An 18,948-nucleotide genomic window follows, 5' to 3' on the forward strand; every position below is an offset into this window, starting at 1 on the left:
TAGAACATGTGAGTTCCTACTATGTACCAGGTATTTCATAAGCATAAAAGCTGCACAAAGATGATTCAGTCATAACCCACAAGGAGTCCTGTCTGTGAAAAAATACTAGTTTTAGCTTTATAATAAATTGGATGGGTTGTCACAACTATAAACACCCAAGTGTAAAGGAATGTAGAATAGAGAGCATTTCACTCCTACCTTAGAGGACTGAGAAAGGTAACACTGGAATTGGGTTGTAAGGATGAGTAGGAAGTTAGAATATGGAACAGGATGAAACAAAAAAATTTCTAAGAGGAAATACCAGCATAGGCAGAAAAAAAAATAACGAAGCATGTTCAAGGAGTAAGTGATATGTTACAGATAAAATATAACATACATTGGCAGTAGGGTAGGAAAGGAGAGGGAAGATAGGATTAAAGTTGAATTGGGATCATAAGTGAAGGACCTTGTATGTCATGCTTAGGTGTCTTGATTTGACTGTATAGGCGATGATGAGCCACTGAAGATTTCAGAGAGACAACTAACCATAATGTTTGTTAGACAACTATGTCATGACAGATGGGTTAGAAGAATAGGGTAGCAGACACTATATGTTAGCTGAAACTCAACACCCATTCCATATCCCTTACAGCTTGCCTTCCTCACCATAGGAAAAAAATATGATTTGGCAATCTTCCTTGAGCTAAGGTGGCTGTATGATAAGTTCTGGTCAAGATATAGACAAGAATTCTGAGAGAGGCTCTAAGAAAGCATTTACTTTTTTGATAATAGAGGGTCAGAAGCATCTAGCAGAGTTTGTCCTAATCTTTCTTCCTACACTGAATGTGTATATGTTCCACAGGAACAACAGCCATTTTGTGACCATGAGATGACAAACTGACATACTAAAGAGCAGAGTGGAAAGAGAAAATGTTTAGGTCTTTGATGGCACTAATGAGCTACTGAATGAACCCTGTACTGTCTAATTCCAGACTTTATATATACTCTTATTTACTCTTAACTGGTTTATTGCTACCTGCAAAGAACACATTCTCAAGTGACATAAAGCAAGATCGATGGAGGGCAAATGAAGGGCTATTGTAATAATTCAGGAAGGTGATGATGAAAACTTGAATGGGAGCAAGGATTAAAGAAGAGTAGAAAAGGTAGAGTAGATCTGAAAAACACAGAAATAAAAGAGAGAGGTAGAGGCAATTTAATTTTAGGCATATTAACATTGGGGATACCTGAGACGTAAGGTAGATGCAATAATAAATAATTAGAAAATAGGTCTACAGCTCTAGGGAAATATGGGAGCTGGAAATATAAATGATAAGGAAATATAAATGATGGCTAAAGCCAGTAAAGTGTATTGAATGAAAATGAGAGAGCATATAAAATGAGAAAAGATGACTAGGAATGCAACCTGAAGAGCCACAGCATTTTGATTCAGAGCAAGAGAATAAAGAATGGCAAGATAAGCAGGAATAACAGCAAAGGGAGGAGTGAGTTTCAGGCAGGGAATGTTCAAGAGTCAATAATTACAGAAAATTCAAATAGGTATAGAGGCCAGGGAGTCAGAAAGTTAGAGAGGAATCAAAAGTGAGGAAGTAAGAAAGTGACACTAATTATTTATTTTATGAAGTATGGCAATCATAGGAAAGAGAAAGAAAAGATAGCTTGAGAGGAAGAGGCAGGGTTAAAGAAAGGTTTTTGTTACTCTTGTTTCTGGATAAAGAAGATTTGAAGCTATTTATAGATCGAGGAAAAGAAATTAACAAAAAGAGAAACCAAAGACTGAAGATTAAATAGGATAGAATATGGTACTGGAAAACACGGCAAAGAATGAGATCAGGAACACAAATAAGCATTAGCCTTAGATGAAAGGGATGCATGGCTGAAAAGAGGCAAGTCTTGAAGGCAAAGGGGAAGAAGTTGAAAATAGTCATGTCTAAAAGCTCATGTTTCCCCACTATGTAACAGTCATCTCTGGCAGGTGTAGGAGGCTTAAGAATAAATGGTCTGTAATACCTCTCCTGGGGAACAGAATAGGAAACCACCTAAAGGAACCAGTAGGATTACTAGGTAGCACTGGGGTGCCTTATAGAATATGGTCCTCTTAAATAGAAATGTTTTTGGACATTTAAGAGGAGTTGACATTAATAAAACAAAGAGACAAAACCAAGCCCGAGTGTCATAAAATATGGATATTTTATTCCAGCTCTGGGGAATGAAAAAAAAGGGGAACACATTCTTCTGCAGACCCTTCTAATTTAGCTGACATTAATTTGAAAAAGCTAAAGCAAATATGTACATGTATCTGTATAAATATTTATATATACACATACATATTTCATCAGTGTTTATATATTCACTCTATTTTTGTTTTTTAATAAACACCCTTAAAAGTCATTAAATGCATCCCAATACTTCTGCTTCTTCATCAGTCTTTTAATACTGTTTGGATTAAATTCACAGTTTGTGTTTTAATCCCTTATGTGATTGGTCAAACTGTACATTACATTAGACGATGTGAGGGAAAAACTTCGTTTAAAAGTTATACCCTAAAAAAAAAAAAAAAAGGTTATACTCTCTGTGTCACAGTTACCCTTTACATGATTTTTGCATCATCGTTTTCAACTTCACACATCTTGTAGTTCTCTACGCAGACTATTTCAGCTTCTAGTGCTGTACATATCTACATCTTCTGGATGGGACTGCCCGTGATCCATGAGCTTGGGGTCAAGCATAAACTGCGTAGCACCTGATAAAGCATTAAAGTGAAAAAAAAATTAGTCATTCATTTCACAAATGTATTGTTGGTACTGGGAATACAGCAGTGAATGAAACAAATAAAAATCTCTGTCAATACGGACCTAACATTTAAGTTTGGCAATATAGACAATAAATTAAGTAACAGATATTATCAGATGGTGGTAAGTGCTATGCAAAAAAATAAAACAGGGAGGGGCACATAGAGCACTTGGGTGATTTACAATTTTAAACAGGTGGCCTTATAAAAAGGTGGTAATTGAGCAAAGAACTGAAGGAGGTGAGGGTGTGTGCCCTGTAGATATCAGAGGACAATGCCTTGAAAGTATAATGGACCTGAGGCATGTCTGAGGAACCACAAAATGGTCAGTATGACTGGAAGAGAATAGGTAAGATGTGGTGATGGTGGGTGCAATGAGAGTGATAGGAGACATGATCAAACAACAATAGAAGGCTAAGCCATATAGGTCCATGGTAAGGTGTTTCTCTTTTATTTTAATGCTAGATGGACAGTTTTGAGAAGAGTAGTGACACGATGTTTTATTTTTTTATAAGATCACTCTTGGGGCACCTGGGTGGCTCAGTCAGTTAAACGTCTGCCTTTGGCTCAGGTCTTGATCCCAAGGTCCTGGGATCGAGTCCCATGTCGGGCTCCCTGCTCAGTGGGGAGCCTGTTTCTCCCTCTCCTCTGTGCTCATGCTCTCTCTCACTATCTCTGTCTCTCAAATAAATAAAATCTTTAAAAAAAATAAAAGATCACTCTTGTCTGTAGGGAGAAGAGACTACAGGGAAATTAGGGTGGAAGCAGGGAGACCAGTAGCAGTGGAGATGGTAAAAAAAGACTGGATTCTGGATAACTTCTGAAGGTAGAATGGGCAGGATTTCCTAAGTGGACTGAATATGTTGTGTGAGAGAGACTCTAACTTAAACTGGAAGGATGGAGTTGACATTTACTGTGACAGGGAATAATGTGGGAGAAGCATGTTTGGGGGAAGGCAAGATAAGTGTCAAGTTTTGGATGTGTTAAATTTGCATTGCTAACTGAACATCTGAGTACAAATGTTGAGTCATCTGTTGGAAATATGAGTCTCTAAAGCTCAGGAGAGGCCTTGGCTGCTTTATAAATTTTACAGTACTAATTTACATATGGCATTTAAAATTATCTATGAGATCATCTAGAGTATCAGAGAAGAGGTCTAAGCAATGAGTCCTTTGGATACTCCATTTTTTTTTTTAATTTAAGAAAATAAGGAGAATGTATCAGAGAAAACTGAGAAGGAACAGCCAGTCAGTTAAGTAAGAGAACCAAGAGCAAGTGGTATCCCACAAGCCAAGTGAAGAGATCTGTTTCAAGGAAGAGGGAATAATCACCTGTGTTAAAAGTTACTGATGAATCCATGGAGATGGAGATTGAAAATGGACTGGATTTGGCAATGTATAGATCATTGGTGATCTTGATAAATTGATAGTGTGCCAGGCAAGATACTACATTATTTTCATGCATTATCTCACATTACCACCATAAGATAGATAATATTTTTATATTATCCTTGTTTTATAGGTAAGGACTTTTTAATTTACAGAGGTTAAGAAAATTGACCAATCTCACTTAGCTGATAAATGGAGTCAGGACTGAATCCAGGTTAGTTTGACTCCCTAAAACAAGAACCCTGACTCTTGTAAAATGGGGCTTAGAGTAGTAACAATGTCACATAATTATTTTAGTATTCAGTATAATAATACATACAAAGTGTTGCATATGATATCCTGTGCATGGTAAGTAGGCAAGAAACAACTATTTTTATATTTACTTTGTGATGTAAGATTAAAAATATTTTTTCAGAAATTTGCTTTTAAGTGTTTTTCAAAATCTGATTTAAAATAATTTAGTTATATTTGGGAAACATATCTTTTTCCCATAGAGGAATTTAATTTCCAGTTTTATGATGAAAACAAAGGGGAGAAATAGATTTACACACAATGATTTATTTTATGCCTATCTCTTCAGAAACTTTTTCTTTTTTTTTAAGATTTTATTTATTTATTTGAGAGAGAGAGAGAATGAGAGAGAGAGCATGAGAGGGGGGAGGGTCAGAGGGAGAAGCAGACTCCCTGCTGAGCAGGGAGCCTGATGCTGGACTCGATCCCAGGACTCCAGGATCATGACCTGAGCCGAAGGCAGTCGCTTAACCAACTGAGCCACCCAGGCGCCCCCAGAAACTTTTTCTATTTCATAAAGTGTGATATACCTATATGCAACTTCACTACCACACATGTTTAAAAAAAAACCCAGATCATAAGAAATCACTATCCATACACTGATATAGTTCTCCATAGGATAGAATACTTTTTTTTTTTAGGATATTAATTCTTAATATGGTGTCCCTTTGGGGGTCTATGGATAGAATTCATGTGATCTATAAATGTAAGTGTAGGAAATTTGTCTTCATTTTCATTAGCCTTGGACTGAAAATGAACATTTTCTTCAGTAATGAGTGTAGGCAACAAACCACAATAGTATTAGGAGGAACTTAGATTTTGTCACTAACAGAAATCACAAATATTTTCATATCATGTTGCAGCTGCAAGTATTTTGAAATATTTATACTTATCACTACTTCAAAACTATGGCTTCTATTAGATCTGTTAGGTACTGTTGTTTAATACATTTAAAGAAGCACATATATTACCATGTTATTTTGTTTTATCCACTTAAAAGCATTATTCTGAGAAGGGGGTCCATCACACACAGAAAAGGTTAAGAAACTGGTTCTGCTAGCTTCTTTTGCAAATATATTTTTACTGCCACCTGGTGGAAGTCTTTGCTCAGTACAAGTGAAAAGTGTCCTAGGAAATAGTTTCCTTCTTCATCAAACATATTATAGTAAGCATATGACAAACAATTATTTTATATAAGTCTGAATGTACCTAATTTGCTCAACAATGCCCATCAGTTGACTAAGTTCTCTAACACTTCTACTTACTTCCTTAATATATATATTCTTGTCCAAAGTTTAGTCAAAACTTCAGCTCACCCAAATTTGAAATGCCCCATTGCCTTTAGATCTCTACCTTTCAAAATTTGTTGAAAGGCTTCAGAACTTTAATTTATCCACAGCTTACATCAGACATTATTAACTAGAGGAATATGCATAGAGAATTACCTGTGGAGCTTTTCCTAGAATCCACCTGCTTAGAGGCCTTACCTCTGAAGATTTTAATTAGGTACAGTGAATTTTAGAAAACAAACAACTCCAGTAACTGTAACATGGATCCCTGTAGTTTAGAACCACTTAGCCTAGGTCATTTGTTTTCTGCCTTTTAAAAAAGATTCATCTCCTGCTTTTCTGAGTAACTAAGGGTTACACCTTTTCCTCTTAGAAATTTCTTCACCCCTTAAGCTGATCAAGGGCTCTCTCCTCCCAAAGGATGAGCAGTAATAAAACTCTTCTTGAATCTCAATCCCCTAACCCATTAGAATGCTTTTCTTTGTACTTTATCACATTTTTAATCTTTCATAAAAAGCTGTTTTTACACTTAAAAGTTTTTTAGAAGACTTTTTAAAAAGCTGATGTTATCTTGTGATGAGCATCGGGTGTTTGTATGGACGTGTTGAATCACTATATTGTACACCTGACACTAGTACACTGTATGTTAACTGGAATTTAAATAAAAACTTAAAAGCTGGTGTTACAACAAACAGGAAAGAAGAAAGATGTTTAAAGTCATAAAATAACAATAAATTATTATCTTAAATAGCCATTGTGTGTTATCTATTCACTGGTAATTTAGTTTATACATTATTTATATTTTGAGCAAGTTAGATATAAAAAATGGGACAGATCACTAATAAATTTCTGAGTGAAGTTAGGATTGTTGAAAATTCTATTTTTGTTTCTTTGTATAAAATTGAGATGATATTCAGCATTCAGCTTATAAGTAATTGAAATATTTATACTAGATACTGCAATATGTATGAAGGCAGCCACAGACAATACATGAGTGCAGCTGTATTCCAATAAAACTTTATTTATAGACACTAAGATTTGAATTTCATATAATGTTCTCTTGTCACAAAATACTTCTATTTTTTTTTCAACTAAACCATGTAGGGCGCCTGGATGGCTCAGTCGTTAAGCGTCTGCCTTCAGCTCAGGTCATGATCCCAGGGTCCTGAGATCGAGCCCTGCATTGGGCTCCCTGCTCCGCGGGAAGCCTGTTCTCCCTCTGCCACTCCCCCTGCTTGTATTCCCTCTCTCGCTGTCTCTCTCTCTGTCAAATAAATAAAATATTTAAAAAAAAAAGTAAATAAACCACGTAGAAACCATTCTTGGCTTGTGAAATTTACAAAATAGATGGTGAGCCAGATTAGGCACAAAGGCCATAGTCAGCCAACCTCTGCTTTAGAAGTACATTAATCCTGTGAGAATATGAGAGATTTTATTCTTCTTTCAAAGAGGTCCATGTCACCAAATTTCTAAATTTGTTATTCCTAAAATAACATAATTTTTCCTATAAATGTATATGAATGACAGAGAACTACCAAGCTCATATTAAGAGCCATAATATATAACTGGATAGTATACCCAACATATTCGGTATGGTGGTAAGTGGTAGCTATGGCGAGGCTCTCTAGCTAAATAGTGTGCTCCCAAAGCTTGCTCAATGGAAATATTTGTTTATCTGTAAAATGGCTAATTACTCTGGGCAAATGATATTTTCTAACACTCATTGAGAATTTAGCATGTGATTGACATTGTACTTTGTGCTTTACATGCAGCATCTCATTTAATCCTCACAACTATGTGAGAAAAACACTATTATTGTTCTCCCCTTTATGGATTAGAAGACAGGCTTGAGGTATTAGATAATTTGTCCCTAGTAAGAGAACTAGCAAATGTTGGATCTAGGATTCAGTTTCAGGTCTTACTCTTAAATCTGTGCTCATAATCACTACTGTTTTCCATGTCTTGGACCTTTGGGATTGCATGTGAAATGTGGAAACGATAAATCCCAAAAGTATTCTGTATAATCAATTCTGAATGATATAAGATAAGGATGAATAGTACTGGCATATTTCTCTCCTTTACATGTGAACTCAGAATGTTTTTCACATACTACATTACCCATGACAAGTGGCTAAAGGGTTCTGGAATACACATGTGTGAAGAAAACCACGGGCTTGCAATAGTTTGGTCCCACTGATAAGTTGTAACGTGTTTCATCTCCACAAAGATATTCTTTAATTGACAGATACTTAGAAAATTGACAGAATATATTATATACTTGTGGGACTATGGTGAACTGTGTATTTTCAGAGTCTAAAACCTGCAAACCATTCTAGAACAGAGAATGGGGAAGATGGCGGCAGAGTAGGAGGACCCTAGGCTCACCCTGTCCCATGAATAAACTAGGTAACTATTAAATCATCCTAAATCACATAAATTGACATGAAGACTGGCAGAACAAACTCCACAACTAAAGGCAGAGAGGAGGCCACATCAAAGAAAGTAAAAGGTGTGGAGACTAAGGTTTGGGAGAGAAACAGATGATGGCCATTATGGTGGGCAGGAAGCTACTGTCTTAGAGAAGGATGACAGACAAACACACAAAGGAGTGCGCAGGGAAAACGAATCCCCCATAGCAATTGGCTTAGAAAGTGAGAGGGGCCAAATTTCAGAAGTGCTTGCAACAAGCAGAGCTTAAAGCTGGAGTTCTATATGTTAGTTGGCAGGACTTGGGAGAGCCTGGAAGCCTTCACACATGTGTATTGGGAGAGCCAAGAGCCTGCTCTTGGAGAGAAGGTAGAGCAAACAGCCTGTGGACATATAGTGGAAACAGCGATATGAAGGGCACCTGGGAGCAGAATGCAGTGGTTATTTGCTCATCTCAGAGCATGTCCCAGAGAGGCAGCATTCACAAAGAGACACCTTGGAACAAAGGAACTGTCAGCCATCAATTACCTTCCCAGCCCCTCAGCACAAACCCAGAGTCATCTTCAGGAACCAGCACAGCCTCCACACTACCTAACTTGGTTATGCCAAGGAAGTGCCCCTCCTAGTTACACCTGCCTCAGTCCCAGTGCAGCAGGCCCCTTTGAGCAGAAGACCAGCCCAAACCCTTACCCAAACATGTCTCCCAACGAGGGAGATCTGCAAGGCCTTGGTTCTGTAGGTGGTGGCAACAGGTCTCATTTCAAAAGCAGACCAGAGCACACCTAGTTAAAACTTGCCACGTTCAGGCCAAGGACCAAACACTGTCCACAAAAGGCAAAGAAAGCCTCTGTAAGCAAATGACCTGAAGAATAAAGTGGCCAGGACACAATAATAGAACACATGCAGCACATATTGGAGACACTCCTGGAAGCACCAGGCACTGGGGAATAGGAAACACTACACTAGATGGCACTATAAGATGTCTTCTTCATAAAGCCATTATCCTCCAGAACAGGAGACAGAGCTGACTTTCCTAACACAGAGAAGCAGACACAGAGACTTAGACAAAATGAAAAGACAGAGGAATTTGTCCTAAATGAAAGAACAGGACAAAACATGACCAGAGATCTAAGTGAAACAGATATAAGTAACATGCCTGATAGAGAATTTAAATTAAAGATCAAAAGGACACTCACTGGAAGTGAAAAAAATAGCATAAGACATAAATGAGACTCTCAAAAAAGAAATAAGGAACAACAGAGTAGAGATACAGAGCTCAATAAACAAAATGAGAAACACACTTGAGGGAATGAACACCATGCTAGAAGAAGGAAAGGAATGAATTCATGACCTAGAAGACAGAGTAATGGAAAGTAATCCACCTGAAAAAAAAATTATACAAAACAAGAATAGACTTAGAGAACTCAGTGACTCCATCAAATGTAGTAATATTCATATTATAGGAGTCCCAGAAGTAGAAGAGAAAGAAAAGGGGACAGAAAATTTATTTCAGAGATAATAGATGAAAACTTCCCTAATCTGGGGAAAAAAACAGATCCAGTAGGCACAGACAATGCCCAACAAAATCAACAAAGCAGATCCACACCAATATAATTAAATGGCAAAATGCAGGGATAAAGAATAAAAAATTAAAAGCAGCTAGACAACAGTAGATAGTTACATAAAGAGGAAACACCATCAGGCTATCAAGGGATTTATCTGCATAAACTTTGCAAGCAAAAAGAGATATGGGAAAAATCTGCAGCCAAAAATATTCTATTCAGCAAGGCTTTAATTCAGAATACAAGGAGACATAAAGTTTCCCAGACAAACAAAAACTAAAGGAGTTCATGACCACTAAACCAGACGTGCAAGAATATTAAAGGGGACTCTGAGTGGAAAGGAAAGATCAAAAGTGACAGAACACAGGTAAGAAACATAAAAGCAGCAAAAGTAAGTATTTCTCTAAAAATCAGACAAGAACTCAACAAAATAAAAAGATATAAAATATGAAACCATACAATTAACACACAGAGAGAAGAGGAATAAAGAATGGGTCCAAAACATTTTAATAGAGTTATACACAGAAGATGTTATATATAAAATTGATGCTAATGACATATCAAAAACCAGTAATAGATATGCAGAAAATAAAAAGAAATCCAAATATATCACTAAAGAAAACCAGCAAACCACGGAAGAGAGAAAGAAAAGAAAGGATCAGAGCAAATAATCAGAAACAACCATAAAATAGGGACTATATTTGCAATAAATACATATCTAACAATCATTAGTCTGAATGTACATGGAATAAAAGCTCCAATCAAAAGATATGGGGTATCAGAATGGATTAAAAAAAAGACAAAACCCATCTATATAATGCCTAAGAGACTCATTTTAGACCTAAAGATAACTGCACATTGAAAGTGAGGGGAAGGAGAAACATCTAACATGCAAATGGATGTCAAAAGAAAGCTGGAATAACAATACTTATATTGAACAAAACAAACTTTAAAACAAAGACTGTAAGAACCGTCAAAGAAGGGCACTATATAACCATAAAGGGAATATTTCAACAAGAAGATAGAACAATTGTAAATATTTATACACCCAACATGGGAGGTTTGGGAGAGAAACAGATGATGGCCAAATACATAAAACAGTTAATAACAAACATAAAGGAACTAAAGGAAAATAACCTAATTATAGTAGAGGACTTGAACATCCCATTTACATCTCTGGACAGATCATCTAAGCAGAAAATCAACAAGGAAACAATGGCTTTGAATGACACACTGGACCAGATGAACTGAACATATATATTCAGAATATTTCATCCTAATTCTTTTCAAGTGCACACGGAATATTCCCAAGAATAAATCACATATGAGACCACAAAAATTTTTTTAACAAATTGAAAAAAACTGAAGAATACCATGCATCTCTTCTGACCACAACACTATGAAACTAGAAGTCAACCACAAGAAAATATCTGAAAAGTCCACAAATACATGTAGGTTAAATAACATGCTACTAAACAATGATTGGGTCAACCAGATTGGGTCCAACAAAAATGTTGGAGAGATTGTGGTGAAAGGGGAACCCTCTTACACTGTTGGTGGGAATGCAAGTTGGTACAGCCACTTTGGAAAACAATGTGGAGATGCCTCAAAAATTAAAAATAGAGCTACCCTATGACCCAGCAATTGCACTCCTGGGTATTTATCCCAAAGACACAGATGTAGTGAAAAGAAGGGCCATATGCACCCCAATGTTCATAGAGCAATGTCCACAATAGCCAAACTGTGGAAGGAGCCAAGATGCCCTTCAGCAGACGAATGGATAAAGATGTGGTCCATATATACAATGGAATATTACTCAGCTATCAGAAAGGATGAATACCCAACTTTTACATCAACATGGATGGGACTGGAGGAGATTACGCTAAGTGAAATAAGTCAAGCAGAGAAAGTCAATTATCATATGGTTTCACTTATTTGTGGAACATAACGAAGAGCATGGAGAACATTAGGAGAAGGAAGGGAAAAATGAAGGGGTGGAATCGGAGGGAGAGATGAACCATGAGAGACTATGGACTCTGAGAAACAAACAGGGTTTTAGAGGGAAGGGGGGTGGAGGGAATGTGTGAGTCTGGTGATGGGTATTAAGGAGGGCATGTACTGCATGCAGCACTGGGTGTTATATGCAAACAATGAATCATGGAACACTACATCAAAAACTAATGATGTACTGTATGGTGACTAACATAACATAATAATAAAAAAGAACATACTTTCTGTGTTCAAAACAGAAGTTCAAAACTTTTGGGACACAGCAATAGAGGTTCTAAGAGGGAAGTTTATAGCAATACAGGCCTACATCAAGAAGAAAAATCTGAAACAACCTAACCTTACACCTAAGGAGCAGGAAAAGAAAAACAAACAGTACCTAAAACCAGCAGAAAGAAGGGCATGATAAAGATCAGAGCAGAAACAAATGATACACAAACTAAAAAAAACAAACACATAATACAAAGGGTCAATGAAACCTGGTTTCTTTGAATGAGGTGGTTCTTTGAAAAAATTGATAAAATTGATAAATGTCTAGCCAGACTTATTAAGAAAAAAATGGGAAAGAATTCCAATAAATAAAATCACAAATGAGAGAAGAGAAATAAAACCAACACCACAGAAATACAATTATAAGAGAGTATTATGAAAATCTATATGCCAACAAATTGGTCAACCTAGAGGACATGGATAAATTTCTAGGAAAGTATAAACTACCAAAACTGAAAAGGGAAGAAATAGAAAATTTGAATGGACTGATCACCATTAACGAAATTGAATCAAAAAAATCCCAAACAAAAGTCCAGGACCAGGTGGCTTTACAACGGCATTCTACCAAACATTTAAAGAAGAGTTAATACCTATTCTTCTCAAACTATTCCAAAAAAAATAGAAAAGGAAGGAAAACTTCCAAATTCATTCTCTGAGGCCAGCATTACCCTGATACCAAAAGCAGACACAGACACCCCTAACAAGGAGAACAACAGTTGAAACATCTCTGATGACCAAAGATGCAAAATTCCTCAACAAAATGCTAACAAACCTAATCCAAAAATAAATTAAAAATCATTCATCACAATCAATTGGGATTTATACCTGGGTTGCAAGGGTGGTTTATTTTTCACAAATCAGTTAACAGGTTACATCACATCAATGAGAGAAAGGATAAGAAACATATGTTCATCTGAATAGATGCAGAAAGAGCATTTGATGAAGTACAACATCCATTCATGATGAAAACTCTCAACAAAGTAGATTTAGAGGGAACAAACATCAATATAGTAAAGGCAATATATAAAAAACCCACATTAACATGATAGTCCATGAGGAAAAACTGAAAGCTTTTCCCCTGACAGGACGAAGACAAGGATATCCACTCTCACCACACTGATTCAACATAGCACTGGAAGTCCTAGCCACAGCAATCAAACAACAAAAAGAAATAAATGACAACAAATTGGTAAAGAAGTAAAACTTTCACTCCTTGCAGCTGACATGATACTATATATAGAAAACCCAAGAGACCCCACCAAAAAACTGCTAGAACTGATAAAAGATTTCAGTAAAGTCGCAGAATACAAAATCAAAGTACAGAAATCTGTTGCAATTTCTGGTACACCAATAGTGAATGAGCAGGAAGTAATTAAGAAATCAATCCCATTTTTGAATGCACCAAAAACAATAAGATAGCTAGGAATAAGCTTAACCAAAGAGGTGAAAGATGTGTACTCTGAAAACTACAGAACACTTATGAAAGAAATTGAAGACGACACAAAGAAATAAAAAGACATTTCATGCTCATGGATGGAAGTACAGATATTGTTAAAATGACTATACTACCCAAAGCAATCTACACATTTAATGTAATCCCTATCGAAATACCACCAGCATTTTTCACAGAGCAAGAACAAACAATCCTAAAATTTGTATGGAATCACAAAAGACCCTGAGTCACCAAAGCAACCTTGAAAAAGCAAAGTAAAGCTGGAGGCATGATAATTCGGACTTCAAATTTTATTACAGAGCTGTAGTATTCAAGACAGTATGGTAATGGCACAAAAACAGACATACAGATCAATGGAACATAACAGAAAATTCAGAAATGAACCCACAACTATATGGTCGATTAATCTTCGACAAAGCTGGAAAGAATAACTAGTGGGAAACAGTCTCTTCAACAAATGGGGTTGGGAAAACTGTAAAGTAACGTGTCAAAAAGTGGATACTAGGACCACTTTCTTACACCATACACAAACTAAAGTCAAAATGGATTAAAGACCTAAATGTGAGGCCTGAACCCCTAAAAATCCTAGAAAAGGGCACAGGCAATAATGTCTCAGAAATCGGCCGTAGCAACACTTTTCTAGAAAGGTCCCCTGAGTCAAGGGAAAGAAAAGCAATAATAAACTACCAGGAGTAAATCAATATAAAAGCTCCTGCACAATGAAGGAAATAATCAACAAAACTAAAAGGCAACCTACTGAATGGTAGAAGATATTTACTAATGACATTGCCAATAAAGATTTAGTATCCAAAATATATAAAGAACTTATACAACTCGAAACCTGTAAAACAAAAAATCTAATTAAAAAATGGGTAAAAGACATGAACATATATTTCTCCAAAGTGGCCATACCAATAGCCAACAGACACATGAAAAGTTGCTCATCATCATGTATCATCAGGGAAATGCAAATCAAAACTACAATGTACTATCAACTCACAACTGTCAGAATGGCTAAAATCAACAACCCAAGAAATAAAAGGTATTGGGGAGGATGTAGAGAAAAAGTAACCCTATTGCACTGATGGTGGGAATGCAAACTGGGGCAGCCAGTCTGAAAAACAGTATAGAGGTTCCTCAAAAAGTTAAAAATAGAATTATCCTATGATTCAACAACTGCACCAGTGGGTATTTATCCAAAGAATATAAAAATACTAATTAAAGAGGGCACGTACTGAATGGAGCACTGGGTGTTATACGCAAACAATGAATCATGGAACACTACATCAAAAACTAATGATGTAATGTATGGTGATTAACATAACATAATAAAGTTAAAAAAATACTAATTCAAAGGGATACAGGCACCCCTATGCTTGTAGCAGCATTCTTTACAATAGCCAAGATATGGAAGCAGCACGAGTGTCCACTGACTGATGAATGCATAAAGAAGATGTGGCAGAGGAGTTAAGATGGTGGAGTAGGGGGACCCGAAGCTTGTCTCATCCCTCGAACACAGCTAGACAAATATCAAATCATTCTGAACACCCAAGAAATCTGAGGACAGAGACAACAAACTGCACATCTACAGATAGAAAAACAGCCACCTTTGGGAAGGTAGATGCTGTGGGGAGTTGAAAAGAACTGTGGGTGTGGCAGAGCAGAGGGAGCCCTGATCACTGAGAGAGGAGCAAGAGAGAAAGAGAGAGAGAAAGAGTGCAGGGAATGCACAAGAAAAACTCTTCCCCAAAACTACTAACTGGGAAAACGAGAGGGGCTGACTACCACCAAGTTTTTATAGCAGCAGAGCTCAAAATCAAGTTTTAGAAGTCTGCACTATCACTGGGGTCATGCCTGGTGGGTTTAGTGATGCTCTGGTAGGGAAGGAAGGCGGGGAGACCCAGGAGCTGGCAGCATGGTCTGAGGATCCCCTGGGTCACATGAGAAAGTTCCTGTTCCTGAAGTGCACTTGGGAGTGATGTCATGACATCTCTGCGGACAAAAGAGCTGGCAGTACCAATGTGCTGCCCTGTTCACTAGTATAGGAACAAAGATAACGGCTGTGGGGAGCAAACCTTGGCGCCGGCTTTTCAGTGTGCTTTACATAAACTCTGAACCACTGCACAGTCGTGCTACTGCTTTTCTGGGAAAGACCAGCACAGGTCATAACACAGCTAAGCCCTCACCCACAGGATCAGTGCAGGTCCACTCCGAGTTGGTCCCTAAAATTTGTAGTTTTGAAACCCAGATGCAGGCCTGAGATAAAACACAGGAGTACTGTGGTGCCTGGCAGGCAGACAGCTCGGACACCCCTAGAGAGGGTAAAGACAGGGATCTGATGGAATCTGGGGAGACACCAAGAGGCGATTGTTTGCTCTTCGGTGAGGGCTTCCTGAAGAGTGGCGGGTATGAATTCCCTGCTCCAGGGACAAAAGATCAGGGTGAACCTCCGTCCCCCACTCCTCCTCCACCCGTTAGCACTAACCAACTTCAGGGAGCAACACAGAGCCACTCAGTGGAGGCCAGAGCTGCTTCCACCAAGCCCTGTCCCCCAGTGCCCTCCAGGTGTATCTTCACTAAGGCAAGTGTGATGACAATCAGTGCAGTAGCACCCTCCCCCAGAAGATTAGCACAAACCCCTTGCATGCACCAAGTCTACTGATTCACAGAGTGCTGAAAAGCTTCAGTTCTAAGGGAAATGGGATCCACCTTATTTATTCATTCATTTATTTATTTGTTTGTTTGTTTGTTTGTTTGCATCTACCTTCTTTTAACAAGCAGACCAAAACACAGCTATTTTAATCTTGCCACACAGTAGACATGGTCCAAACACCCCTCACGGCAGGCCAAGGAGAAACTCTGCAGAGTACTGCCCTGAGGAAAGGAGCAGCCAAAACATAAGAGGAGAGTGCACACTCTGAAACACCTCATGAAGCACTAGGTCCAAGACAGTACAGGACCTCTTCTTAAAGTAGCCATTACTCTCAGGAGCGGAAACAGAACAGGCTTTCCTAACAATAACACACACACAAAAAACAGTGACCTAGACAAAATGACAATATGGAGGAATTTACCCCAAAAGAAAGAACAAGAAGAAATGATGCCAGAGATTTAACCAATACAGATATTAGTAAGATGCCTGAACCAGAATTTAAAACGATTATATGGATTCTAGCTGGGCTTGAGAAAAGCACAGAAGACACTAGAGACACTGCAATCCCTTATTGCAGAGGTAAAAGAACTACAAGCTAGTCAGGCCAAAGTAAAAAATGCTATAACCAAGATGAAAATCTGACTAGATGTAACGATAAGGATGGATGAAACAGAGGAATGAATCAGTAATATAGAAGATAAAATTATGGAAAATAATGAAACTGAAAAGAGGTAAAAAAGCGTATTGGATCATGAATGTAGATGTAAGGAATTGAGTGACTCCTTAAAGTGTAATAACATTCATATCAAAGGAGTCCAAGAAGAAATAGAGAGACAAGGAGAGGCAGAACGTTTGTTTGTGCAAAGTATAACTGAAAACTTCCCTAATCAGGGGTAGGAAACAGACATTGAAATCTAAGAAACACAAAGAACTCCCATTAAATTCCACAAAACCTGGCCATCACCAAGACTTATCATAGTCAAATTCACAATATACACAGACAAGGAAAGAATCCTGAAAGCAGCAAGGGGAAAAAAGTCCTTAAACAAGAAGGGAATGCAGATCAGGTTTGCAGCAGATCTGGCCACAGAAACATGGCAGGGCAGAAGGCAGTGACATGATATATTCAAGTGCTGAACGGGAAAAATACACAGCTAAGAATACTTTATACAGTAAGCCTGCCATTCAGAATAGAAGGAGAGGTAAGAGTTTCCCAGAAAAACAAAAATAAAGGAGTTCGTGACCGCTAAACCAGCCCTGCAAGAAAAATTAAAGGGAATTCTTTGAGTAGGGAAAAAGGTGACAAAAAGCAACAAAGACTAGAAAGGAAAGGAGAACATCACCAGAAACATCAATTTACAGGTAACACAATGTCACTAAATTCACATCTATCAATAGTCACTCTGAATGTAAATGGACTAAATGATCCAATCAAAAGATATAGGGTATCAAAATAGATAAGAAAAAGAAAGACCCATCTATATGCTGCCTACAGGAAACTCATTTTATACCTAAAGACACTTGAAGATTGAAAGTGAGGAGATGAAGAACCATCTATTATGCTAATGGATGTCAAAAGAAAGCCGGAATAGCCATACAGCCATACATTTATCAGATGAACTAGATTTTAAAGCAAAAACTGTAACAAGAGATGAAGGGAATTAAATCATAGTTAAGGGTTCTATCTATCAAGAAGATCTAACAATTGTAAATATTTACACCCCCAATAGAGAGCTGCAAATATATAAATCAATTAATAACAAACACATTGAAAATGATAATAATATAATAACAGCTGGGGATATTAACACCCCACTTACGGCAATGGACAGATTATCTAAGCAGAAGATAAACAAGGAAACAATGGCTTTGAGTGACACGCTGGACAAGAGGGACTAAACAGATATATTCAGAACATTTCACCCTAAAGCAGAAGAATAAACAAATTCTTTTCGAGTGTACATGGAACATTCTCCAGAACAGATCGCATACTGGATCAAAAATCAGGCTTCAACAAGTACGAAAAGATTGAGATCATACCATGCATAGTTTCAGAACACAACGCAATGAAACTTGAAGTCAACCACAAGACAAAATTTGGAAAGACAACACATACATGGAGGTTAAAGAATATCCTATTAAAGAAAGAATGACTTAACCAGGAAATTAAAGAAGAAATAAAAAAAATACATGGAAACAAAGAAATGAAAACACGACAGTCCAAAACATTTCGGATACAGTAAAGATGGTCCTAAGAGGGAAGTATATGGCAATATAGGCCTACCTCAAGAAGGACTAAAGTCTCAAATGCACAAACTAATCTTATACATAAAGGGGCTAGAAAAAGAACAGCAAATAAATCATAAAGCCAGCAGAAGAAGGGAAATAATAAAGATTAGAGCAGAAATAAACCATATTAAAAAAATCAGTAGAACAGATCAATGAAACTAAGAGCTGGTACTTTGAAAGAAGTAATAAAATTGATAAACCCTAGCCAGACTTATCAAAAAGAAAAAAGACAAGACCCAAATAAATGAAATCATGAATGAGAGAGGAGAGATCACAACCAACACAAAGAAACATAAACAATTTTAAGAGAGGATAATGAAAAATTATATGCCAACAAACTGGGTAATATGGAAGAAATGAACAAATAACTAGAAATATACAAAATTTCTAAACTGAAACAGGAACAATTAGAAAATTTGAACAGACCCATAACCAGCGAACAAATTGAATCAGTAATCAAAAATTTCCCAGCAAATAAAATGCAGAGCCAGATGGCTTCCCAGTAGATTTATACCAGACATTTAAAGT

General features: G+C 37.2%; 1 protein-coding gene across 2 annotated transcripts in view; it reads right to left on the reverse strand.

Moving 5' to 3' along the window:
• Positions 1 to 2,180: 2,180 nt before the first annotated feature.
• APOOL (apolipoprotein O like) overlaps positions 2,181 to 18,948 on the reverse strand; it is a 123,047-nt gene continuing 106,279 nt past the window's right edge. For both annotated transcript variants that reach the window (XM_027609646.1, XM_027609644.1), the window contains one exon: positions 2,181 to 2,743. In XM_027609646.1, the coding sequence (XP_027465447.1) occupies positions 2,655 to 2,743 (89 nt within the window). In that variant the 3' untranslated portion in view covers positions 2,181 to 2,654. The remainder of the gene's footprint in view (positions 2,744 to 18,948) is intronic.

Source organism: Zalophus californianus, chromosome X (assembly GCF_009762305.2).
Source record: "Zalophus californianus isolate mZalCal1 chromosome X, mZalCal1.pri.v2, whole genome shotgun sequence".
NCBI classification, from domain to species: Eukaryota; Metazoa; Chordata; class Mammalia; order Carnivora; family Otariidae; genus Zalophus; species Zalophus californianus.